The 26,716-nt window shown below is 45.7% G+C and overlaps 1 protein-coding gene across 4 annotated transcripts in view; it reads left to right on the top strand.

Annotated features, from left to right (window-relative positions):
• Positions 1-26,716, top strand: part of CPNE2 (copine 2) — a 144,483-nt gene that overhangs the window by 101,828 nt on the left and 15,939 nt on the right. For all 4 annotated transcript variants that reach the window (XM_067470996.1, XM_067470993.1, XM_067470995.1 and 1 more), the window contains 5 exons: positions 432-491; positions 8,295-8,428; positions 11,471-11,525; positions 21,273-21,324; positions 26,032-26,165. In XM_067470996.1, the coding sequence (XP_067327097.1) occupies positions 432-491; positions 8,295-8,428; positions 11,471-11,525; positions 21,273-21,324; positions 26,032-26,165 (435 nt within the window). The remainder of the gene's footprint in view (positions 1-431; positions 492-8,294; positions 8,429-11,470; positions 11,526-21,272; positions 21,325-26,031; positions 26,166-26,716) is intronic.

Genomic DNA, 26,716 nt, shown 5'->3' with positions numbered 1-26,716 from the left:
GAGAGAGAGAGAGAGAGAGAGGAAGACATAGATAGATAGAGATAGATATATAGAGAGATAAATAGACATCGATATAGAGACAGATAGATAGATAGATAGATAGACAGATAGATATAGAGGTATAGATATATAGATACAGATAACCATCTATCTATCTATCTATCTATCTATCTATCTATCATCTATCTATCATTGGCTACCATTGGCTTTGCATCTAAAGCCTGATGTAATATGACATTTACCATTACATTTTTTTTTCATCTTGGAGATAAAAGAATTGACCTATCTTGCCATTTCCGACATGGCTCTTTGGCTTGCTTAATATCCCTCTATTTATGAGAAAGCATTTCTTATGTGCATTATGCTCAAACGGCTTCCTCTCTCTCCCCGCTTCCTTCCCTCTCTACAACCGTTTGACGTCCCTTTTGAAGATCGCCAGAGATTACTCCTTTCTGGACTACATCCTCGGAGGCTGTCAGTTAATGTTTACGGTAAGGAGATTTGCACTTCCCTTCCAAGGGGCAATAATCAATGTCCCCATTAAAGGCTCAACATTAATTAGAGCATCAGAGAGGCTTAATGATTGGAAATCCACCCATTTGGGCTCATGGAGGAGAAATATAACTCTATGCCAGTGTTTCTCAACCTGGGGGTCGGGACCCCGGGGGGGGGGGGGTCATTAGGGGTTTTTGGAGGTTCTGTATGGGATGTTTGGCCCAATTCCATCATTGGTGGAGTTCAGAATGCTCTCTGATTGTAGATGAACTATACATCACAGCAACCACAACACCCAAATGTCAAGATCTATTTCCCCCAAACTCCACCAGTGTTTACATTTAGACATATTGAGTATTCGTGCCAGGTCTGGTCCAAATCCATCATTGTTTGAGTCCACAGTGCTCTCTAGATGTAGGTGAACTACAACTCCCAAACTCAAGGTCAATGCCCTCCAAACCCTTCCAGTATTTTCTGTTGGTCATGGGAGTTCTGCGTGGCAAGTTTGGTTCAATTCTATCGTTGGTGGAGTTCAGAATGCTTTTGGATTGTCGGTGAACTATAAATCCCAGCAACTACAACTCCCAAAGTCAAGGTCTATTTTCCCCAAACTCCACCAGTGTTCACATTTAGACATATTCAGTAATCATGCAAAGTCTGGTCCAAATCCATCATTGTTTGAGTCCACAGTGCTCTCTGGATGTAGGTGAACTACAACTCCCAAACTCAAGGTCAGTGCCCAACAAACCCTTCCAGTATTTTCTGTTGGTCACGGGAGTTCTGTGTGGCAAGTTTGGTTCAATTCCATCGCTGGTGGAGTTCAGAATGCTCTTTGATTGCATGTGTACTATAAATCCCAGCAACTACATATTCCAGATATCAAGGTCTAGGCGAACTTCAACTCCCAAACTCAAGGTCAATGCCCACCAAACCCTTCCAGTATTTTCTGTTGGTCATGGGAGTTCTGTGTGGCAAGTTTGGTTCAATTCCATCATTGGTGGAGTTCAGAATGCTCTTGGATTGTCGGTGAACTATAAATCTATAAACTGTAAAACTATAAACTGGTCAAAGGACTTTTAATCAACTACCAACCTCGCAAATTTTGTATTTTGTCTGTTTATTTGTTTTGTTCTGTTAGAAATGTAATACAATTGACTGGTTGCCCTGACACGACAAATAAATAAATAAATATATCCACATGGAGTTAAGTTAGAGGGCCAGTGCAAAGGGAGTTCATAGCTAGGTTCTTGTAGGTTTTTTCGGGCTATAGGGCCATGTTCTAGAGGCATTTCTCCTGACGTTTCGCCTGCATCTATGGCAAGCATCCTCAGAGGTAGTGAGGTCTGTTGGAAATAGGACAATGGGTTTATATATCTGTGGAATGACTGGGGTGGGACAAAGGACTCTCTGCTGAAGCTAGGTGTGAATGTTTCAGCTGACCACCTTCATTAGCATTTGAAGGCTTGGCTGAGCCTGGGAAAATGTTCTGTTGAGAGGTGTTAAGATGTGCCTGAGAGGAAACAACCAGGCACATCTTAACACCTCTCAAAAGAACATTTTCCCAGGCTCAGCCAAGCCTTCAAATGCTAATGAAGGTGGTCAGCTGAAACATTCACACCTAGCTCCAGCAGAGAAGAGCTCTTTGCCCCACCCCAGCCATTCCACAGATATATAAACCCATTTTCCTATTTCCAACAGACCTCACTACCTCTGAGGATGCTTGCCATAGATGCAGGCGAAACGTCAGGAGAGAATGCCTCTAGAACATGGCCCTATAGCCCAAAAAAACCTACAAGAACCTAGTGATTCCAGCCATTAAAGCCTTCGACAATACGAGTTCACAGCTGTTTTAAATGTTTAGTTGTTTACATGGATTCAGCCTTTCCGAGTTCCAAGTAACAGGCAAAGCGCCCTGTGCGTTTAAGAGCATCCATGCTATCACCCTCTGGCTATAAACGAGGCATAAAAGAGAATTAGTGATATCAATCCAACTGTAAGGAGAGCTGTGCATTTGGTTTGGCCGAAATAGCCCCAAGGCGGGTGATGTTTCTTCCAGTTCTCATGCCCTTGATAACCCCATTGCTTGAACAAACGGAGAATTATATCTATATTAGCCAGGCTATGTATAGATACAAGTGGAGTGGACCCAAAGCATTTGCATGCTTGGAGCAAGGAATATAAATACTCACAAATGCATGAATGCATGCACACACCCATAATTAATATGGGACACCGTGAAATACTTCAGTGCAGACATTCAACAGATATATAAACCTCACTTGCATAGATTTATTTATTTATTTATACGCTTGTATACCGCTAATATCTCAGCCTAAGTTGGCGACTCATTGCGGTTTACAACACTTAAAAACACTTAAAAAACAGTATTCAGTTTAAAACCTAGAACACATATAAAATACAAATTATTGGGCCACCAATAATAATCCATGCATCTCGTAATTGAAATCGCAGTCCAAAATTCGTCGTCTATGATTACCAGTCCTTTAGTCATCAAAACTAAAGGACTGGTAATCATAGACGACGAATGATTACCAGTCCTTTAGTCATCAAAATGAAGTGACTGGACTGACCTTGAGGGAGCTGGGGGTGGTGACGGCCGACAGGGAGCTCTGGCGTGGGCTGGTCCACGAGGTCACGAAGAGTCGGAGACGACTGAACGAATGAACAACAAGAACAGTCATCAAAATTCGTTGCAACGGATTAACCGAATGCTTGTGTAAACATCCATGTCTTCAATCTCTTCCGAAACACCATCAGCGAGGAGGCTGATCGTACCTCTATAGGGAGGGTGTTCCAAAGCCGAGGGGCCACCACAGAAAAGGCCCTGTCTCTCGTTCCCGCCAGCCGCACTTGTGAAGCCGATTTCAGCAGATCTCTGAAGATGCCTGCCATAGATGCAGGAGAAACGCCAGGAGAGAGTGCTTCTGGAACATAGGCACACAGCCCAGAAAACTCACAGCAACCCAACTCCTTTATAAGTAAGCACTGCACAATTAAGCAGGAAATATCATTTTCAAACCAAGAACAGAGACATTTTCAAGGTTTGTTACATACTGTAATATTAATAATAATAATCATCATCATCATCATCATCATCATCATCAAGGTGAAAGAAGAAAGCGCAAAAGCTGGGTTGCAGCTAAACATAAAAAAAACCAAGATTATGGCAACAAGAATGATTGACAACTGGGAAATAGAGGGAGAAACCGTGGAGGCCGTGACAGACTTTGTATTTCTAGGTGCAAAGATGACTGCAGATGCAGACTGTGGCCAGGAAATCAGAAGACGCTTCCTTCTTGGGAGGAGAGCAAAGTCCAGTCTCGATAAAATAGTCAAGAGTAATCACACTGGCAACAAAGATCCATTGCCTAGTCAAAGCCATGGTATTCCCTGTCACTCCTTTCCACCTGTCACCAAGGAGGCTGTCCAGACCTTGAACCGGTGTTTAGCTGCTGTATCGGACTGGATGAGAGCTAACAAATTGAAATTGAATCCAGACAAGACAGAGGTCCTACTGGTCAGTCGTAAGCCCAAACAGGGCATAGGGTTACAGCCTGTGTTAGACGGGGTCCCACTCCCCCTGAAGACGCAGGTTCGCAGCTTGGGAGTGATCCTGGACTCATCGCTGAACCTGGAACCCCAGGTCTCAGCGGTGGCCGGGAGAGCTTTCGCACAATTAAAACTTGTGCGCCAGCTGCGCCCGTACCTTGAGAAGCCAGATCTGGCCACGGTGGTCCACGCTCTTGTCACATCCCGGTTGGATTACTGCAACGCACTCTACGTGGGGTTGCCTTTGAAGACTGCTCGGAAACTCCAACTAGTCCAGCGAGAAGCAGCCAGATTGCTCACCGGGGCGACGTACAGGGAGCACACCACCCCCCTGTTGCGCCAGCTCCACTGGCTGCCGATCCAATTCCGAGCACAATTCAAAGTGCTGGTCTTGACCTACAAAACCCTATACGGTTCCGGCCCAGTGTATTTGTCCGAACGGATCTCCCTCTACATCCCACCTCGAAGCTTAAGATCTTCTGGGGAGGCCCTGCTCTTGACCCTGCCAGTGGCACAAGTGAGGCTGGCGGAGACGAGGAGCAGGGCCTTCTCAGTGGTGGCCCCCCACCTGTGGAACTCACTCCCTGGGGAGATCAGCTCGGCATCTTCCCTCTTGGTGCTTAGGAAAAGACTGAAGACCTGGATCTGGGATCAAGCCTTTGGTCATTCTGAAAGCTAACTGAAGGATCTGATGATAGACAAGGACAAATGGAATGGAATGGATACATGGACTCTGAACCCTGAGCATGAGATTGTTATATGATTTTATTATGTATTGATGTTTTTAATTAATTGTTGTATTTGTATTGCTTGTGAATTGTCTTGGGCATCTAATTGTGCCCCCCCCCCCCCACTGTAAGCCGCCCTGAGTCCCCCCCGGGGTGAGAAGGGCGGGGTATAAGTAAATGAAATAAGTAAATAAATAAATAAAATAGTCACCTACGGATGTGAGAGCGGGACCTTCAGGAAGGCTGAGCGAAGGAAGAGAGATGCTTTTGAGCTGTGGTGTTGGAGGAAAGTGCTGAGAGTGCCTTGGACCGCGAGAAGATCCAACCAGTCCATCCTCCAGGAAAGAAAGCCCGACTGCTCATTGGAGGGAAAGATACTAGAGACAAAGTGGAAGTCCTTTGGCCACATCATGAGGAGACAGGAAAGCCTAGAGAAGACAATGATGCTGGGGAAAGTGGAAGGCAAAAGGAAGAGGGGTCGACCAAGGGCAAGATGGATGGATGGCATCCTTGAAGGGACTGGACTGACCTTGAAGGAGATGGGGGTGGTGACGGCCGACAGGGAGCTCTGGCGTGGGCTGGTCCAGGAAGTCACGAAGAGTCGGAGACGACTGAACGAATGAACAACAACAACAACAACAACAATAATAAAACAAAGCCTTGCATGGACAGTTCCTTGAGAAGATTGAAGGAAAAGTTGACAAGGAGAAGACCTGGTTATGGCTCACGAATGGAGCCTGAAGAAGGAGATAGAAGAAGGCCTGATTCTTGCAGCCCAGGAACAAGCCATCAGAACCAAGGCCATTGAGGCCAGGATTGAAAAATCAGCGGATGACCCACAATGCAGACTGTGCAAGGAAGCTGATGACACCGTGGATCATATCCTCAGCTGTTGCAAGAAAATTGCACAGACGGACTACAAACAGAGGCACAACTCTGTGGCCCAGATGATTCACTGGAACTTATGTCACAAGTGCCACCTGCCAGCGGTAAAGAATTGGTGAGATCATAAACCTGCAAAGGTTGTGGAAAATGAACATGCAAGAATACTGTGGGACTTTCGAATCCAGACTGACAAGGTTTTGGAACGCAATACACCAGACATCACGATTGTGGAAAAGAAAAAAGTCTGGATTATTGATGTCGCCATTCCAGGTGACAGTTGCATTGAAGAAAAACAACAGGAAAAACTCAGCCGCTATCAAGACCTCAAAAACGAACTGCAAAGGCTCTGATTGCATCAACCAGTCCAGGTGGTCCCAGTGGTCATTGGCACACTGGGTGCTGTGCCAAAAGATCTCAGCCGGCATTTGGAAACCATAAAAATCGACAACATCACAATCTGTCAACTGCAAAAGGCCACCTGACTTGGATCTGCGCGCATCATCCGAAAATACATCACACAGTCCTAGACGCTTGGGAAGGGTTCGACTTGTGGTTTTGGAATACGAAATCCAGCATATAGATCTCGTTTGCTGTGACATAATGTACTTTTGTGTCAATAATAATAATAATAATAATAATAATAATTTAAAATAACAAAGTAGGCATGGAGCTTGAGTGTGGTGGTCTCAACATGAAAGCATTGTCTCACTGTAAAGAGTTCTATCTTGCAGTGAAATTTCCATTTGGTCCCGAAATGTTGAACGTTGCAGTGTGAGATACTAGAAATCATTCAAACTGTCAAACACCCATATTTGTCATATTCTTATTCCCTTGGCTACCTTTTTCTGTCCGTGAGGTCCCACAACCTCTGAGGATGCTTGCCACAGATGCAGGTGAAACGTCAGGAGAGAATGCTCCTAAAACATGGCCATACAACCCAAAAAACCTACAACAACCCAGTGATTCTGGTCATGAAAGCCTTCGCAGGCGCGATTGGTGGGGATGAGGGAGAGGGCCTTTTCGGTGGTGGCCCCCCGACTCCGGAACTCACTTTCTAGGGATATCAAGCATGCGCCGTCTTTAGGAGGAGCCTGAAAATGTGGCTGTTCCAGTGTGCCTTCCTAAGGAAATAATACCTAGCAAAATGTCCTCAGAATGCACTTTAACTATTCGTTGGATTGCGCTCCCCTCACTTCTTTTAAAACCCTCCTACCAGATATATCCCACCTTGTTCATACCCAGCATTTTTGTTTTTTTTTATTTTTAAACTATTACATTTGGCCCAGCCATAGGTTTTTAAATCCTTGTTGTGTTTGTTTATTTATTTATTTATTTATTTATTTATTTACTGTCCTTGTATACCGCCTAACTGGCGACTCAACGCGGTTTACAACAAAATATACAGTCCACAGTATACAATTAAAACCATAAAAACATAATACACAATATTACACGTAAATCACAATCCAATACATCTCCTAACTAAAATCCTGGTCCAATTTCATCATCCATATTACCAATCCGTAATCAACACATTCATTGCACCGAATTAGCCAAATGCCTGCTTGAACATCCAAGTTTTTAGTCTTCTTCGGAATACCATCAGCGAGGAGGCTGATCTTACCTCCATGGGAAGGGCGTTCCACAGCCGAGGGGCCACCACAGAAAAGGCCCTGTCTCTCGTCCCCGCCAGCCGCACCTGTGAAGCAGGCGGGATACAGAGCAAGGCCTCCCCAGAAGATCTTAGGGTCCTGGTGGGCTGATAGGCCGAGATACGTTCGGATAGGTAGGTTGGGCCAGAACCGTTTAGGGCTTTAAAGGCCAACGCCAGCACTTTGAATTGAGCCCGGTAGCAGATCGGCAGCCAGTGGAGCTGGTGCAGCAAAGGAGTTGTGTGCTCCCTGCGCTCCGCTCCTGTTAGTATCATGGCTGCCGACCGTTGGACTAATTGGAGCTTCCGAGCCGTCTTCAAAGGCAACTCCACGTAGAGAGCGTTGCAGTAGTCTAAACGGGATGTAACCAGAGCGTGGACTACCGTGGCCAAGTCAGACTTCCCAAGGTACGGGCGCAGTTGGCGCACGAGTTTTAACTGTGCGAATGCTCCCCTGGTCACCGCCGAAACCTGGGGTTCCAGGCTCAGCGATGAGTCCAGGATCACACCCAAACTGCGAACCTGCGTCTTCGGGGGGAGTGCGACCCCATCCAACACAGGCTGTAACCCTATACCCTCTTCGGCCTTGCGACTGACCAGGAGGACCTCTGTCTTGTCTGGATTCAATTTCAATTTGTTCGCCCTCATCCAGACCGTCACAGCGGCCAAGCACCGGTTCAGGACCTCGACAGCCTCCTTAGTGACAGGTGGAAAGGAGTGACAGAGTTGGACATCATCTGCGTACAAATGACATCGCACCCCAAAATATAATGTTTATATGTGATTTATATTAATTGTATTGTTTAATGCTTTCTTGTTTTATTGATGCGTCATTGTGCTTGGCTTCTTGTAAGCCGCTCCGAGTCCCATGAGGAGATGATGGCGGGGTATAAATAAAGTATTATTATTATTATTATTATTATTATTATTATTATTATTATCAATAATGTTATATTTTCTTGCAGGTCGGGATTGACTTCACAGCATCCAATGGGAACCCTCGGGACCCCACCTCTTTGCACTATATCAACCCCATGGGAACAAACGAGTACCTTTCGGCCATTTGGGCCGTCGGGCAGATCATCCAAGACTATGACACGTAAGTCATTCTTCCAGGGGTGTCCCTTATATCAAATGCAAAATCAAGTCGCTTCTGGTGTGAGAGAATTGGCCGTCTGCAAGGATGTTGCCCATGAGATGTTTTGATGCGTTACCATCCTTGTGGGAGGCTTCTCTCATGTCCCCGCATGGGGAGGTGGAGCTGACAGAGGGAGCTCATCCGTGCTTTCCCTGGATTCGAACCAGCGACCTGTCGGTCTTCAGTCCTGCCGGCACAGGGGTTTGACCCACTGCGCCACTGGGGGCTCCTAGTAAAGGGTAAAGTTTTTCCCTTTATATTACGTCCAGTTGTGTCCGACTTCTCAGTGGTGGCCCCCCGCTTATGGAATTCGCTCCCCAGCGAGATCAGATCGGCGTCCTCCCTCCTTTCTTTTGGGAAAAAAACTAAAATCGTGGTTTTGGACCCAGGCCTTTGGCTAGTGGTCACAGCAGCACTTTAGACCAGGGGTCCTCAAACCTTTTAAACCGGGGGCCAGTTTACTGTCCCTCAGACCGATGGAGGGCCGGACTATAGTTTTTTTAAAAAAATCAATAAAAAAAATCCTATGCAGATTGCAGATATCTTATTTTGTGGTGTGGAAGGGCCCTTCGAGGGAGGGGGTTCTTTCTAGCCCTCTTTAGGCAGTAATTCCAGGAGCAGAGAATGGGAAATCTTCCTGTTTCTAGTCTGAACAAAATCTGGCTGCCAGTATTAAAAAAACTCTAAAATTATAACTGTAAATAAAGGACAACACTCAAACACAGGGGAACTCCAGACAAGAAACAATCAGGGCCAGCTAATCACCTCTCAACAAAGGATTCTCCCTAAAAACTGTCAAGCTATGAAATGGTCATCAAGGTGGACAATTGAAACATTCATACCTACCTCCAACAGACAAGAGTTCTTTCTCCCACCCTGGATCTTCCACAATTTTCCTGGTTTTCCTCTGACATGAAGTCCAGTCGTGTCTGACTCTGGGGTGTGGTGCTCATCTGCATTTCTAAGTCGAAGAGCCAGCATTGTCTGTAGACACCTCCAAGGTCATGTGGCCAGCATGACTGCATGGAGCGCCAGGGCAGCCTTCCTTGGCTGGCTCAGGTTGTCCATCAGGCCCCATGGACAACATGAGCCTGCCAAGGGAGGAGCAGGCCCGCGCGGCCTACTTGCGAGTAAAGCACCTCGTGAGGTGCTTTATGCGCGAGTAGACCACACGGAGCAGCCTCCCTTGGCTGGCTCACGCTGTCCATCGGGCCTGACGGATAGCGTGAGCAAGCCAATGGAGGGGCACTGTGTGTGGGAGGGGGGCGCTCCTCCTCCGCGGGCCGGATCAGGGCCCTTGGCGGGCCATAAGTGGCCCACGGGCCATAGTTTAGACGCTGAACAATTGGAAACGGCTATGTGACTTTGTGATTATGTGATTTTAATTAATGTTACTGTTTTAAACTTGGCTATGTATGATGATTTTATATTATGTTACTGATATTGTGGCATTGTCAAATTGCTGCCTGTGTTAGCCGCCCTGAGTCCGCAGACTCGCTGTTTCGTGGTTAGGGTTGAGAATTAATATTTTAAATATATTTTAATATATTTTGTGGTTTTAAAAGCACAACGCTAAAAAAAGATGAGAGAAAGGATCCTTAACTGCTGCAATGGCAGCGGATGAAAGGAACTGAGGCAGTAGCCCCTCCCACTGGCTATATACTCTATGGGGAGAGTGGGCGTGGCTACTGCCTAAAAGTGTCTAATAAGTTTTCTAGAAGATTCTGAACTGTCTGCGCAGGCGCAGGAAATACCATATGTGCGATTCACAGTTGACCACGATGGGAAAATTAAAAATACTAATTCTCAAGCCTAACTGTGAAACAGCGAGTCCACGGAAAGCGAACTGCTGCTTGCAGGGGGCTTCTTCCCAGAAGCCCCCTGCACGGCGGGAAGTTTCCTGCCATTAGGCCGGCTGCAGAGGCGGCCCTAGGTAATTTTCAACGGTAAGCAAACAGTATTTTGGCGCGTGCCCCCCCCCCCCAACCAATCATTGATATATATTTTCTGTTTTTCGTGGGAGTTCTGTGTGCCATATTTGGTTCAATTCCATCATTGGTGGAGTTCAGAATGCTCTTTGATTGTAGGTGAACTATACATCCCAGTAACTACACTTGCTGCATTTGCTCCCTTGCCTGGCCCGCTTTGGGTCCGGAGGCGTGCCTGAAGACGACAGCGTGTGCACCAAAAGTCACTTCTTCTCCTGACTTTCTCCTCAGCCATTGGGACCAGAGAGAGAGAGAGAGAGAGAGAGAGAGAGAGAGGTGGAGATGCCCACCTTTCCTGAAGATAGGCGCAAAAACAAAGGAGGGAGCGGAGGTGGGAGATACCTCCAGCTGGAGGGGCGCTCTCTCTCTCTCGCTCTCTCTTGGTCCCAATGGCTGAGGAGAAAGTCAGGAGAAGAGGCGACTTTTGGTGCGCACGCTGGGGTCTTCAGCGTGGCCCACCCGCGGATTGGGGAGAGGAGAGGAGGCGGGTGGAGTGCCGGGGGATCGGGAAAGGGAGCCGGTCATGGGGAAGGGATCGAACGCGGAGAACGATTGAGCGCCAGCTCTGCTCGCACATCCGGTGGCCGGGTGGAGCAGGAACGAGAGGGGCTAGGCGAGGCTCAAGGGCCCGGCCCCTTTGGGAAGAGGATCCCAAGAAAGCCGAGGCTCCCCCCGGAATGCTAGGGCTGTTGTGAGCTGAGGGGGCGCTCCTCAAGTGGCGGTCGAGGGGCATTTACAGAGGCGCCTCTGCGCCCCTGGCAAAAAAAAGTGTTCTGCGACCGCTTACTTCGCATAATGGACGAGCCGCCCCTGGCCGGCTGGCCAACCAGCGGTGAGAAGAGTGGGGTAGAAATGGTGTAAATAAATAAATATTATGTTGACCATCATCTGGCACAGAACTGAACATGCTCCTAAGCTTTTCTTGGAGAGCATTTATTTTTAAGATGTCCAGCCTTAGGTTCAGTCCATGTTCAAGTTCTGCCTTTCTCATAATTTTTGCTGGTTTGTTTTGTAGAGACAAGATGTTTCCTGCCTTGGGTTTTGGTGCCCAGTTGCCGCCGGACTGGAAGGTAAATATAGTCCTCTCACCGCATGCTTTTTCATTCTTACGTAGCACCTTGTCTTGGTGAGAAGGAAGCTTTCAATACTGTATTTACTTGAATTTAATGCTTACTTTTTGGGCTAAATTAGGTAAAGGGTTGCTTTTTTTTGTCAGGAGAGACTTGAGAAACTGCAAATTACTCCTGGTGTGAGAGAATCTGCCATCTGCAATGACAATGTCCATTTTCCCCAAATACCACCAGTGTTCACATTTGGACATATTGCGCATTCGTGCCAAGTTCGGTCCAGATCCGTCATTGTATGAGCCCACAGTGCTCTCTGGATGGAGGTGAACTACAACTCTCAAACTCAAGGTCAATGCCCACCAAACTCTTCCAATATTTTCTGTTGGCCATGGGCATTCTGTGAGCCAAGTCTGGTTCGATTCCATTGTTAGCGGGGTTCAGAAAGCTCTTTGATTGTAGGTGAACTATAAATCCCAGCAACTACAAATCCCAGATGTCATGGTCTATTTTCCCCAAACTCCAGCAGTGTTCGCATTTGGGCATATTGAGTATTTGTGCCAAGTTTGGTCCAGAACCATCATTGTTTGACCCCACAGTGCTCTCTGGATGGAGGTGAACTACATCTTCCAAACTCAAGGTCAATGCCCACCAAACTCTTCCAGTATTTTCTGTTGGTCATGGGAGTTCTGTGTGGGAAGTTTGGCCCAATTCTATCATTGGTGGGGTTCAGAATGCTCTTTGATTGTAGGTGAACTATAAATCCAAGCAACTACAACTCCCATACGTCAAGGTCTATTTTCCCCAAATTCCCTTAGTGTTCACATTTGGGCATATTGGGTATTTGTGCCAAGTTTCGTCCAGATCCATCATTATTTGAGTCCACAGTGTTCTCTGGATGTAGGTGAACTACAACTCCCAAACTCAAGGTCAGTGCACACCAGTATTTTCCAGTATTTTCTGATGGTCACGGGAGTTGTGTGTGCCAAATTTGGTTCAATGCCTTCATTGGTGGAGTTCAGAATGCTCTTTGATTGTAGGTGAACTATACATCCCAGCAGCTACAACTCCCAAATGTCAAGATTCTATATTTCCCAAACTCCCCCAGTGTTCACATTTGGGCATATTGGGTATTTGTGCCAAGTTTGGTCCAGATCCATCATTATTTGAGTCCACAGTGTTGTCTGGATGGAGGTGAACTACAACTCCCAAACTCAAGGTCAGTGCGCACCAGTCTTTTCCAGTCTTTTCTGTTCGTCATGGGAGTTGTGTGTGCCAAATTTGGTTCAATGCCTTCATTGGTGGAGTTCAGAATGCTCTTTGATTGTAGGTGAACTATTAATGCCAGCAACTACATCTCCCAAATGACAAAATCACCCCCCCCCCCCCCCCAATATTCAAATTTGGGTGTATCGGGTATTTGTGCCATATTTGGTCCAGTGAATGAAAATACACCCTGAATATCAAAGATTTACATTATGATTCATAACAGGAGCAAAATGAGAGTTATGAAGTAGCAACGAAAATAATGTTATGGTTGGGGGTCACCACAAAGCAGGAACTGTATTAAGGAGTCGTGGCATTAGGAAGGTTGAGAAACACTGTGTGGCCCAAAAGGATAGGCAGTGACCCCCAGATGCCCATCCCAGTTCTATCCAAAGTGTGGCTCATGTTCTTTATCGTGGCACAATTCATGTTCAGTGTTGAACATGAACACAGTGTGCCGCTCCGGAGTGACTCATCCCCTCCTTAGGCATTCCGTGCTGCTTCTCTGGCTGTCATTGTCCTCCTTGACAATGAGTTCGGAGAGCATCCCTCAGCTATTTGAAGGTGGCCTTCAGGGTGGGAATAAAAAACATATCAAGCACTGACATTTGAAACAAGCTTCTTTAAAAAACGATAAACCAGGTTTCTCATATTACCTTTTGGGGGCTAAAGCTGAGCCCGAGGCAGAGCTTGGAAACTTTCCTCTTTCGTGGCAAAATTCTCCAGCTAGCACAAACCAGTGGTTTTTTGGACCCAAATAATAACCTTCCTACTATTTATTTATTTATCACTAGCTTGAGGACCCGGCGCTGTCCGGGTTATTAGAGAAAGTGAGTAATGGGGGTTCTGTATGCCAAGTTTGGCCTTTATTGGTCACTAGCCGTCCCCTGCCACACGTTGCTGTGGCCCACATGGGGGTTCTGTGTGGGAGGTTTGGCCCAATTCTATCGTTGGTGGGGTTCGGAATGCTCTGTGATTGTAGGTGAACTACAAATCCCAGCAACTACAACTCCCAAATGTCAAGATTCTATTTTCCCCAAACTCCACCAGTGTTCACATTTCAGCATATTGAGTATTTGTGTAGAGTTTGGTCCACATCCATCCTTGTTTGAGTCCACAGTGCTCTCTGGATGTAGGTGAACTACAACTCCAAAACCAAAAGACACTGCCCACCAAACCCTTCCAGTATTTTCTGTTGGTCATGGCAGAATTATGTGCCAAGTTTGGTTCAGTTCCATCGTTGGTGGGGTTCGGAATGCTCTTTGACTGTAGGTAAACTACAAATCCCAGCAGCTACAACTCCCACATGACAAGATCTATATTCCCCAAAGTCCACCAGTGTCCACATATGGCCATATTGAGTATTTGTGCCAAGTTTGGTCCAGATCCATCATTGTTTGAGGTCACAGTGCTCTCTGGATGTAGGTGAACTACAACTCCCAAAACTCAAGGTCAATCCCCATCAATCCTCCCACCAAAAGCCCTCCTCCACTGCGATTGGCTGACCTCTCAGCCAAGGGGAGTCTGTTTCTGACACTCCAAGTGCAGAAGGATCATGGTTGCATTGTTTTCAGGGAGTGAAGGTACTTGAAGCCCTATCATCCATGATCCACCCTCCTCCAAACTGCAGCAGGATGTAGAGTGGGTCATGGGGGCTCTGTGTGCCAAGTTTGGTCTTGAACCGTCATTGGATGAGCATCGCAGAGGTTTCAAAAAGTGAGTGAAGGTACTTGAAGTCCTATCATCCATGATCCACCCTCCTCCAAACTGCAGCAGGATGTAGAGTGGGTCATGGGGGCTCTGTGTGCCAAGTTTGGTCTTGAACCGTCATTGGATGAGCATCGCAGAGGTTTCAAAAAGTGAGTGAAGGTACTGCAAGTCCCATCATCCATGATCCACCCTCCTCCAAACTGTAGTAGGATATAGAGTGGGTCATGGGGGCTCTGTGTGCCAAGTTTGGTCTTTATCAGTCATTGGATGAGGGTCACAGTGGTTTCAGTAATTGAGTGAAGGTACTGCAAGTCCCATCATCCATGATCCACCCTCCTCCAAACTGTAGTAGGATATAGAGTGGGTCATGGGGGCTCTGTGTGCCAAGTTTGGTCTTGAACCGTCATTGGATGAGGGTCACAGTGGTTTCAGTAATTGAGTGAAGGTACTGCAAGTCCCATCATCCATAGTCCATCCTTCTTCAAATTGCAGCAGGATGTAGAGTGGGGTCATGGGGGCTCTGTGTGCCAAGTTTGGTCTTGATCAGTCACTGGATGAGGGTCGTAGTGGTTTCAGTAAGTGAGTGAAGGTACTCTGTCCCATCATCCATTGTCTACCTTCCTCCAAACTGCAGCAGAATGTAGATGGGGGCTCTGTGTGCCAAGTTTGGTCTTTATCAGTCATTGGATGAGGGTCACAGTGGTTTCAGTAATTGAGTGAAGGTACTGCAAGTCCCATCATCCATAGTCCATCCTTCTTCAAACTGCAACAGGATGTAGAGTGGGGTCATGGGGGCTCTGTCTGCCAAGTTTGGTCTTTATCAGTCATTGGATGAGGGTCACAATGTTTTCAGTAAGTGAGTGAAGGTACTGCAAGTCCTATCATCCATGGTCCACCCTCCTTCAAACTGCAGTAGGATAGAGAGTGGGTCATGGGGGCTCTTTGTGCCAATTTGGTCTTGAATAGTCATTGGCTGAGTGTCGCAGTTGTTTCAGTAATTGAGTGAAGGTACTGCAAGTCCCATCATCCATGGTCAATCCTCCTCCAAACAGTACCAGGATGTAGAGTGGGTCATGGGAGTTCTGTGTGCCAAGTTTGGTCTTGAGCAGTCATTGGTGTGGGGTCACAGTGAACTCTGGAAGTGAGTGAAGGTACTGCAAGTCCCATCATCCATGTTCCATCCTTCCAAACAGCACCAGGATGTAGAGTGGGTCATGGGAGTTCTGTGTGCCAAGTTTGGTCTTGATCTGTAATTGGTGAGGATCGCAGTGGTCTCAGGAAGTGAGTGAAGGTACTGCAAGTCCCATCATCCATGTTCCATCCTTCCAATCAGCACCAGGATGTAGAGTGGGTCATGGGAGTTCTGTGTGCCAAGTTTGGTCTTTATCAGTCATTGGATGAGGGTCACAATGTTTTCAGTAAGTGAGTGAAGGTACTGCAAGTCCTATCATCCATGGTCCACCCTCCTTCAAACTGCAGTAGGATATAGAGTGGGTCATGGGGGCTCTTTGTGCCAATTTGGTCTTGAATAGTCATTGGCTGAATGTCGCAGTTGTTTCAGTAATTGAGTGAAGGTACTGCAAGTCCCATCATCCATGGTCAATCCTCCTCCAAACAGTACCAGGATGTAGAGTGGGTCATGGGAGTTCTGTGTGCCAAGTTTGGTCTTGAGCAGTCATTGGTGTGGGGTCACAGTGAACTCTGGAAGTGAGTGAAGGTACTGCAAGTCCCATCATCCATGTTCCATCCTTCCAAACAGCACCAGGATGTAGAGTGGGTCATGGGAGTTCTGTGTGCCAAGTTTGGTCTTGATCTGTAATTGGTGAGGATCGCAGTGGTCTCAGAAAGTGAGTGAAGGTACTGCAAGTCCCATCATCCATGGCCAATCCTCCTCCAAACAGTACCAGGATGTAGAGTGGGTCATGGGAGTTCTGTGTGCCAAGTTTGGTCTTGAGCAGTCATTGGTGTGGGGTCACAGTGAACTCTGGAAGTGAGTGAAGGTACTGCAAGTCCCATCATCCATGGCCAATCCTCCTCCAAACAGTACCAGGATATAGAGTGGGTCATATAGGCTCTGTGTGCCAAGTTTGGTCTTGATCTGTAATTGGTGAAGATCGCAGTGGTCTCAGGAAGTGAGTGAAAGTACTGCAAGTCCCATCATCCATGGCCAATCCTCCTCCAAACAGTACCAGGATGTAGAGTGGGTCATGGAGGCTCTGTGTGCCAAGTTTGGTCTTGATCAGTCATTGGTGAGGGTCGCAGTGGTCTCAGGAAGTGAGTGAAGGTACTGCAAGTCCCATCATCCATGGCCAATCCTCCTCCAAACAGTACCAGGATATAGAGTGGATCATGGAGGTTCTGTGTGCCAAGTTCGGTCCAGGTCCGTCATTCGTGGGGGTTGCAGTGGCCAGCGGAAGTGGCAGCCAATCAGAAAGCTGCCACATACACACACACATACATACATACAAACATTCACTTTTGTTATATATATAGATATAGACAGTGCAAAATAGCATGCTCCATGTCGATTGCACGTATCCAGTTTGTGAATGGTTCCTCTCCCTCGGCAAACGTTTGCGCTTAATGTCGTTTTTGGCATTTCCAAAACCCAAACGCAACCATTGTGCCGGAGGGACCGGAATAGAAACGGGGACGATGGGGAACGATAAGAGCCGTAGAAATCACCGCTTTGTTCTCTTGTTGCCATGGGGACGCAAAATGCTTTTCCAAAGAGACGAATATGAATAAGATATTTGCTGCACAATGCCTCCTGCGGAAAATGTCAGGGAATATTTGGAAATGCGAGCGGCGCAAGGCAGGAAGGACAGCAAAGAGTCTGCTTGGCCAACACTGAAATAGTAGTAGTAATAGTAGTAGTAGTAATCATCATCATCATCATCATAATGACACAATATGAGGATTTAAAGATTGAATTGCAAAGACTCTGGCACAAACCAATAAAGGTGGTCCCAGTGGGGATCGGCACTCTGGGTGCAGTGCCTAAAGACCTTGGCCTGCACTTAAACACAATCGGCACTGACGAAATTCCAATCTGCCAGCTGCAAAAGGCCACCTTACTGGGATCTGCACGCATTATTTACTGATACACCACACAGTCCTAGACACTTGGGAAGTGTCCGATGTGTGATCCAATACAACAGCCAGCAGAGTGTCTGCTGTGGACTCATCTTGTTGTGTTTCTAATAATAATAATAATAATAATAATAATAATAATAATAATAATAATAATTCTGGCATCCCAAGAACAAGTCATTCGAACCAATGCCATCAAAGCCAGAATTGAAAAGTCGACAACAGATCCCAAGTGTAGACTCTGCAAGGAAGCAGATGAAACAATAGATCACATCCTCAGCTGCTGCAAGAAGATCGCGGACAGACTACAAGCAGAGGCACAGATGATTCATAGAATCATAGAATCAAAGAGTTGGAAGAGACCTCATGGGCCATCCAGCCCAACCCCATTCTGCCAAGAAGCAGGAATATTGCATTCAAATCACCCCTGACAGATGGCCATCCAGCCTCTGTTGCAAAGTTTCCAAAGAAGGAGCCTCCACCACACTCCGGGGCAGAGAGTTCCACTGCTGAACAGCTCTCACAGTCAGGAAGTTCTTCCTTATGTTCAGATGGAATCTCCTCTCTTGTAGTTTGAAGCCATTGTTCCATTGCGTCCTAGTCTGCAAGTAAGCAGAAAACAAGCTTGATCCCGCCTCCCTGTGGCTTCCTCTCACATATTTATACATGGCTATCATATCTCCTCCCATCCTTCTCTTCTTCAGGCTAAACATGCCCAGCTCCTTAAGCCGCTCCTCATAAGGCTTGTTCTCCAGACCCTTGATCATTTGAGTCGCCCTCCTCTGGACACATTCCAGCTTGTCAATATCTCTCTTCAATTGTGGTGCCCAGAATTGGACACAATATTTATCTTGTTTGCTGTGGACTGTTCTTGTTGTGTTTCTAATTATTATTATTATTATTATTATTATTATTATTATTATTCTGGCTGCCCAAGAACAAGCCATTCGAACCAAGGCCATCCAAGCCAGAATTGAAAAGTCGATGACAGATCCCAAGTGTAGACTCTGCAAGGAAGCAGATGAAACAATAGATCCCATCCTCAGCTGCTGCAAGAAGATTGCGAACAGACTACAAGCAGAGGCACAACGCCGTTGCTCAGATGATTCATTGGAACTTGTGCCACAAATACCATCTGCCTGCGACAAAGAACTGTTGGGATCACAAGCCGGAAAAAGTTACAGAAAATAAATACGTCAAGCTACTCTGGGACTTCCAGATTCAGACAGACAGAGTTTTGGAGCATAATACTCCTGACCTCAGGATCATGTTAAGAAACAAAGTATGGATTGTCGATATTGCAATCCCAGGTGACAGCAGGATTGCAGAGAAACAACTGGAAAAGCTGACACAATATGAGGATTTAAAGATCGAACTGGAAAGACTCTGGCACAAACCAGTCAAGGTGGTACCAGTGGTGATCAGCACACTGGGTGCAGTGCCTCAAGACCTTGGCCTGCACTTAAGCACAATCAGCACTGACGAAATTACCATCTGCCAGCTGCAAAAGGCTACCTTACTGGGATCTGCACACACTATTCGCCGATACATCACACAGTCCTAGACACTTGGGAAGTGTCCGACGTGTGATCCAATTCAACAACCATCATCGTGAACTTGTTTGCTGTGGACTCATCTTATTGTGTTTCTAATAATAATAATAATAATAATAATAATAATAATAATAGTAATACTGGGCATAGTGTAGACACTCAGTTACCCAGAACTCTCATGTACTCAGAAAAAAGATATGTTTATAATACAGTCCAACTGTATTGCATTCAATATGGGTGGGCTTGGGAGGGGGTTGATTTTGTCATTTGGGAGTTGTAGTTGCAGGGATTTATAGTTCACCTATAATCAAAGAGCATTCTGAACTCCACCAATGATGGAATTGAACCAAACTTGGCACACATAACTCCCATGACCAACAGAAAACACTAGAAGGGTTTGGTGGGCATTGATCTTGAGTTTTGGGAGTTGTAGTTCACCTACATCCAGAGAGCACTGTGGACTCAAACAATGATGGATCTGGATCAAACTTGACATGAATACTCAATATGCCCAAATGTGAACACTGGTGGAATTTGGGGAATATAGACCTTGTCATGTGGGAGTTGTAGCTGCTGGGATTTATAGCTCACCTACAATCAAAGAGCATTCTGAACCCCACCAATGATGGAATTGAACCAAACTTGGCACACAGAACTCCCATGACGAACAGAAAATACTGGAAGAGTTTGGTGGGCATCAAAGAACATTCTGAACCTTCTATTGTTGAACTGGATCAAACTTCCCACACAGAACACAGCGGAGGAGGACTTTTGGTGAGATGATTGATGGGGCTTGACCTTGAGTTTTGGGAGTTGTAGTTCACCTATATCCAGAGAGCACTGTGGATGCGCACTACACTGCCATGCGCTACACAAGCCTGCTCTCCCCTCTGCACTTGGAGTCTCAGAAACAGCCTCCCTTTGGTTGAGAGGCCAGCTAATCACAGCGGAGGAGGGTTTTTGGTGAGAGGATTGATGGGGATTTACCTTGAGTTTTGGAAGTTGTAGTTCACCTAGATCCAGAGGATGCTGTTGACTCAAACAATGATGGATCTGGACCAAACTTGGCACGAATACTCAATATGCCCAAATGTGAACACTGGTGGAGTTTGGGGAAAATAGACCTTGACATTTGGGAGTTGTAGTTGCTGGGATTTATAGTTCAACTACAATCACAAAGAACATTCTGAACTCTAGCAACGATGGAATTGAACCAAACTTCGCACACAGAACTCCCATGACCAAGAGAAAATACTGGAAGGATTTGGTGGGCATTGATCTTGAATTTGGGAGTTGGTGTTCACCTACATCCAGAGAGCACTGTGAACTCAAACAATGATTGATCTGGACCAAACTTGACATGAATACTCAATATGCCCAAATAGGAACACTGGTGGAGTTAGGGGAAAATAGACATTTGGGAGTTGTAGTTGCTGGAATTTATAGTTCACCTATAATCAAAGAGCATTCTGAACTCCACCAATGATGGAATCAAACCAAACTTGACACACAGAACTCCCATGACCAAGAGAAAATACTGGAAGGGTTTGGTGGAAACTGATCTTGAGTTTGGGAGTTGTAGTTCATCTAGATCCAGAGAGCTCTGTGGACTCAAACAATGATGGATCTGGACCAAACTTGGCACGAATACTCAGTATGCCCAAATAGGAACAGTGGTGGAGTTTGGGGAATATAGACCTTGTCATTTGGGAGTTGTAGCTGCTGGGATTTATAGTTCACCTCCAATCAAAGAGCATCTTGAACCCCATGAACGATAGAATTGGGCTAAACTTCCCAGACAGAACTCCCATGACTAACAGAAAATACTGTGTTTTCTGGTGGTCTTTGGTGACCCCTCCAACACCACCCTTGTGACCCCCCCAGGGGTCCAGACCCCCAGATTAAGAAACACTGCTTCAGAATGATTTCTGTGTTCCCATAATACGAAATATCTGGGGTAATAGAGAACACTGTTTCTGGGAAAAGGAATTACAAATGAGTACATAATGTTACCTTCGGTGCTTGAAATGGAATATATGAAAATAGTTTATAAAAACCTGCCCTGAAAGCTTGAGGTTTTGCAAAAGGAGTTTGTTTTAACCCCTACCTTCTCTTTATTCCACTCTTCTAGGTTTCTCATGAATTTGCCATTAACTTCAACCCCACCAACCCCTTTTGCCTTGGTAAGTAACAACAACAACAACAACACTTTATTTATATTCCACCCTATCTCCCCAAAGGGACTCAGGGCGGATCACAGTACACATATACAGTAAACATTCAATGCCATTTTGGATAGACAAACGGAGCAGAAAGGAGGTATGTTGTGTCGACGACATCCAGCTTTTTGGCACCTTGGAGGTTGTGCTCAAAACCAGCCACAGGAGGGTGCTGTTGCTCTATTCTCTAAGACAGTGGTTCTCAACCTGTGGGTCCCCAGATGTTTTGGGTTTAAACTCCCAGAAATCCTAACTGCTGGTAAACTGGATGGGATTTCTGGGAGTTGTAGGCCAAAACACCTGGGGACCCACAGGTTGAGAACCACTGCTCTAAGATGAAGAGCCATCAGGACTTCCTCCTTCCTTTGGGTCGCCAGGCATTTTCTGATTGTTTCCTAAAATACCTCCCCTGCTTGTTTTAGTGGTACCTAATGTCTGTAATGACAGCTCAAGCTGCTAAGGTCAACAGTAAGGTGAGCTGACAGTCAGGAGCTCACGCCAACCCAGGACTTGGAACTGGCAACCTTTTGGTTGGTAGATCTTACCATTATAAGATGAGGCACCCAATTTTACTACAAAAAATTGGGAAAACTTATTGACTTGAGTATAAGCCAAAGGTGGGAAATGCAGAAGCTACTGGTAAATTTCAGTAGAGTGAATAAACATAAGCAATTACGCTATGCAACACGATATTTCTTCCTGGGTTATAAATCTCATTTCCTAACCGGTTTGATCATTAAAAAACATGGGAAAAGTTTATGAAACTGCAGAAACTTTGTTTGTGGGACATCGTATAGCACATTTTGCTCTAGTTTTTAATGCCATTTTGGACAGACAGGACAGAGACAGAGCAGAAAGGAGGTATGTTGTGTCGACGACATCCAGCTTTTTGGTACCTTGGAGGTTGTGCTTAAAACTAGCCACAGGGAGGTGCTGTCGCTCCATCCTCTATGACGAAGAGCCATCAGAACTTCCTCCGTCCTTCTGGTTGCTAGGCATTTTCTGATCTTTTTCTTTATAGTGTCCTAAAATATCCCCTCCCCCACTTGTTTTAGTGGTACCAAATTTCTGGGGGGTGGTGACAACCGACAGGGAGCTCTGGCGTGGACTGGTCCATAAAGTCACGAAGAGTCAGAAACGACTGAACGAATGAACAATAACATTTTCTGTAATGACAGCTCAAGCTGTTCTCAAACTGCTTAGGTCAACAGTAAGCTGGGCTGACAGTCAGGATCTCACACCAACCCAGGACTTCGAACTGGCAACCTTTAATTTGGTAGAGCTTATAATTGCTGGTGATTTACTTCCCCCACTTGTTTTAGCCATACGTAGTTTCTCTACTTACATCTCAAGTAGACTTACATCTCAAGTAGACTTACATCTCAAGTTTTTAAACTGCTTAGGTCAGTGTTTATCAACCTTCTTAAAGCCATGACCCCCGTAATCCAGTTCCCCATGCTGTGTTGACCCCCAATCATAACATTATTTTCGTTGCTACTTCATAACTATTATTTTACTACTGTTATGAATCGTAACATAAATATCTGATATGCAGGATGGATTTTCATTCACTGCATGAAATTTGGCACAAATACCTGATACAACCTAAATTTGAATACTGGTGGGGTTGGGGATGGTGGGTTTGATTTTGTCATTTGGGAGTTGCATTTGCTGGGATTTATAGTTCACCTACAATCAAAGAGCATTCTGAACTCCACCAATGATAGAATTGAACCAAAGTTGCCCTCTTTCTCCCCTCTTGGAAGAACTTTATAAGTCCTGGAGCCTTAAGAAAGCTCAGAGCATTCTTGTGGATCCATCTCACTCGGCATATTCATTTCTTTTAATTATGGCAGACGCTACAGAGTGACAAAGGCAAGGACAAACAGACTGAGAGACAAGGTGCTAATCAAGATGGCCAGTTGCAACATTCACCCTTGCCTCCAGCAGACAAAGAGTTTTCTCTCCCACCCTGGACATCATTCCACAAATATATAAACCACACTTGCCTAGTTTCCAACAGACCTCACAACCTCTGTGGATGCCTGCCATAGATGCAGGAGAAACATCAGGAGAGAATGCTTCTGGAACTTGGTCATACATCCTGGAATACTCACAGCAACCCAGACTGAGAGACAGCTTTTGTCCTAGAGCTATAACTCTATTGAACTCCATGGTTTTGCATTGATGTGATATTGGAGGCTGTGCAGTGGTGGTTGGGTGTGTTGTTTTTGTGGTGTGTGTGGGGAGAAGCGTTTAATTTTGTAGTACAATGACAACAACATTATTCTACTCCATCTGAAGGACTTTACTATCTTAGTTTGAGGATAGTTGCAGGAATGGAGGAGGTCCACACGAGATGTTTTATGTTGGAGTTCAGCCTGTGATTGTGTTTCAGGATCAGGGTGCTTTGGATGTGGGAAGTGATGCCAATGAATTTCAAGATGGCAATGGTTTGGTCAATGACACTGATGCAGAGAAGGACCAGGAGACCCTTGTGCAAAATGTAGTTTCTCATGAGAATGTCCCTGAAGGGTGTGGGGATGGTAGTGTAGTTCCTGAATTGTTACCAGAGAGTTCCCAGGATTTGGTGCTTGAAAACAACTCAGCACCTGGCCCAGCTGGAAAACTTAATGAGCAAATAGTTAGGCGGCAGGAGATTAGTCAAAACAGGCAGACCGAACAATGGCTTCGGCGGTCTGCCAGAATCCGACAGAAAAAGATAAGGGAATCTTAATTAAAGCGAAACCAATTTCTGAGTGCTGGGGATAGCTGAACGAGGGGATAAAAGTTCCAAGTATGGGAAATATAGTCAGATGAAGCATTGTTTGGAAGTTCATGGAAGTATTGCTGGGAAGATTCTTGTCTAAGTATTTCTTGTTTCATGATTTGGATTCTTAGATTGTTGGAATGCATATTCATGCTTTGGATTAATGTTTCCTGGTTTGCTGAATTATATCAGAGAAAAGTGTGGACTTTACTTTTATGGACTTTGCTGAATTTTACCCTGGACTATTTTTGCTCCTGCTTATCTTCTTACCTAATTGGATTTACCTATTTCTTTAAAGTGCTTTTTTACTTGTTGCTTTGTAACTATCTATCTATCTATCTATCTATCTATCTATGTATATAATAAAAGTCAAAGTTTGTATGCGGAGGTGCGACCGGGGTATGTGCCAGCTTTCTGATTGGCTGCCACTGTGGTGCTATTTGCATACGGTCTCTGATTGGTCAGCTGCAACAGGAGGCCCCGGTGGAGAAAAGGGTTCATGACAGAAACAGAGACATGAGAGAAGGAAATTTGCATATGGTCTCTGATTGGCCAGCCTCAATTCCAAGATTCCGAGATGACAAAGAGAGGAAAGGAAAAGACCAGAGGGGGCTGGGTCAGAAAATTACCAATACAGACCAAACTTGGCACACAGAGCCTGCAAGACCCACTCAACATCCTACTGCAGTTTGGAGGAGGCTGAACCATGGATGATGGGACTTGCAGTACCATCTTTCACATTCTGAGATCGCTGTTAACCTCATCCAATGACTGATCAGGACCAAACTTGGCACATAGACCTCTCACGACCCACTTTACGTCCTGGTGTGGTTTAGCCATGGATTATGGGACTTGCAGTAACTTTGCTCAATTCTTGAGACCATTGCAACCCTCATCCAATTACCGATAAAGACCAAACTAGGCACACTGAGTCTCCATGACACACTCTACATCCTGGTGCAGTTTGGAGGAGGATGCACCATGGATGATGGGACTTCCAATACCTCCACTCCCTTCCTGAGACCAATACAACTGCCAACAATGATGGATCAGGATCACAATCCACACAGACAACCCGCATGACCCACTCTACATCCTGGTGCGGTTTGGAAGAATTTGGAGATGGATGATGAGACTTGCAATAACTTCACTCACTTCCTGAGACAACTGAGACCCTCGCCAAAGACTGATCAAGACCAAACTTGACACACAGAGTCCCCATGACTCACTCTACATCCTGGTGTTCTTTCGAGCAGGACAGACCATGGATGATGCGACTTCAAGTACCTCCATTCACTTCCCAACACTGCTGCAACCCTCATTAATGACCAATCAAGACCAAACTTGGCACACCGACCCCTCATGAGCCACTCTTCATACTGGTGCTGTTTGGAGCAGGACGGACGATGGATAATGGGACTTGCAGTACCTTCACTCACTTCCTGAGACCACAGTGACACTCATGCAATGACTGATCAAGACCAAACTTAGCACACAGAGCCCCCATGACCCACTCTCCATCCTGGTTCAGTTTGGAAGAGGATGGATCACAGATGATGGGACTCGCAGTACCTTCACTAACTTCCTGAGACCACTGCCAGCCATATAAATAACCGATAAAGGCCAAACTGAATACAATATTCCTTTCTCAAATAACCCGGTCAATGCCGGGTCCCCAAGCTAGTCTTCAATAAAAGAATTGTTTTTCTTTCAATGGTGTGGTGTTTACAGTCAGAGAGCTTTTCCTTTTCCTGGAGAACAACATTTTAAGGATTTGGAGACATACGGAGCTGCTAGATTAAAACAGCTCAACATGGAGCAGAAAATAGGGTTTGCCTGCATTTATGCATCATCAGAGAGCCCTCAAAACTTAACTTGTGCTCCTTTCTGCTTCCTTAAAGGTGTAGAAGGCATTGTCCAAGCCTACTCCAGCTGCCTGCCGCACATACGCTTCTACGGACCGACCAACTTCTCTCCCATCATAAACCACGTGGCTCGGTTTGCAGCCCAGGCTACGCAGCAGCAATCTGCAACTGTAAGTCGAAGCATATTCTTTATCAGTGGTTACTTCTCCAATCTATATAAATAAAAATGTAATGTTCGTTTGTAGGATTAACAGAACTCAAAAACCACTGGGCGAATTGACACCAAATTTGGACACAAGACACCTAACAACCCAATGTATGTCCTTCACTCCTAAAAACACTGAGAAACATAGCAGAAGGGACTTAAAAAACCACCACCCCCCTAAAAAAAACCCATTACAACGCATGCGCAAAACCACATATATACACAAACACACACATATACACAAATATATACACACACATACATGCATATATACACACACAAAATACATATACAAAGAAAGGGGGAAGGAAGGAAGAAAGGAAGGAAGGAAGGAAGGAAGGAAGGAAGGAAGGAAGGAAGGAAGGAAGGGGGGAGAGAAAGAGGGAAAGAAGGAGGGGAAAAAGGAGGGAAGGGGAGACGGAAGGAAAGAAAGGTAGAGAAAGAAGGAAAGGGAGAAGGAAATAAAAAAGTGAAAGAAGGAAGGAAAGAGAGAAGGAAAGGAAGGAAGGAAGGAAG

The sequence above is a fragment of the Anolis sagrei genome, chromosome 8, assembly GCF_037176765.1.
Source record: "Anolis sagrei isolate rAnoSag1 chromosome 8, rAnoSag1.mat, whole genome shotgun sequence".
Classification (NCBI taxonomy): Eukaryota; Metazoa; Chordata; class Lepidosauria; order Squamata; family Dactyloidae; genus Anolis; species Anolis sagrei.
This window is presented reverse-complemented; position numbering and strand designations above follow the sequence as displayed.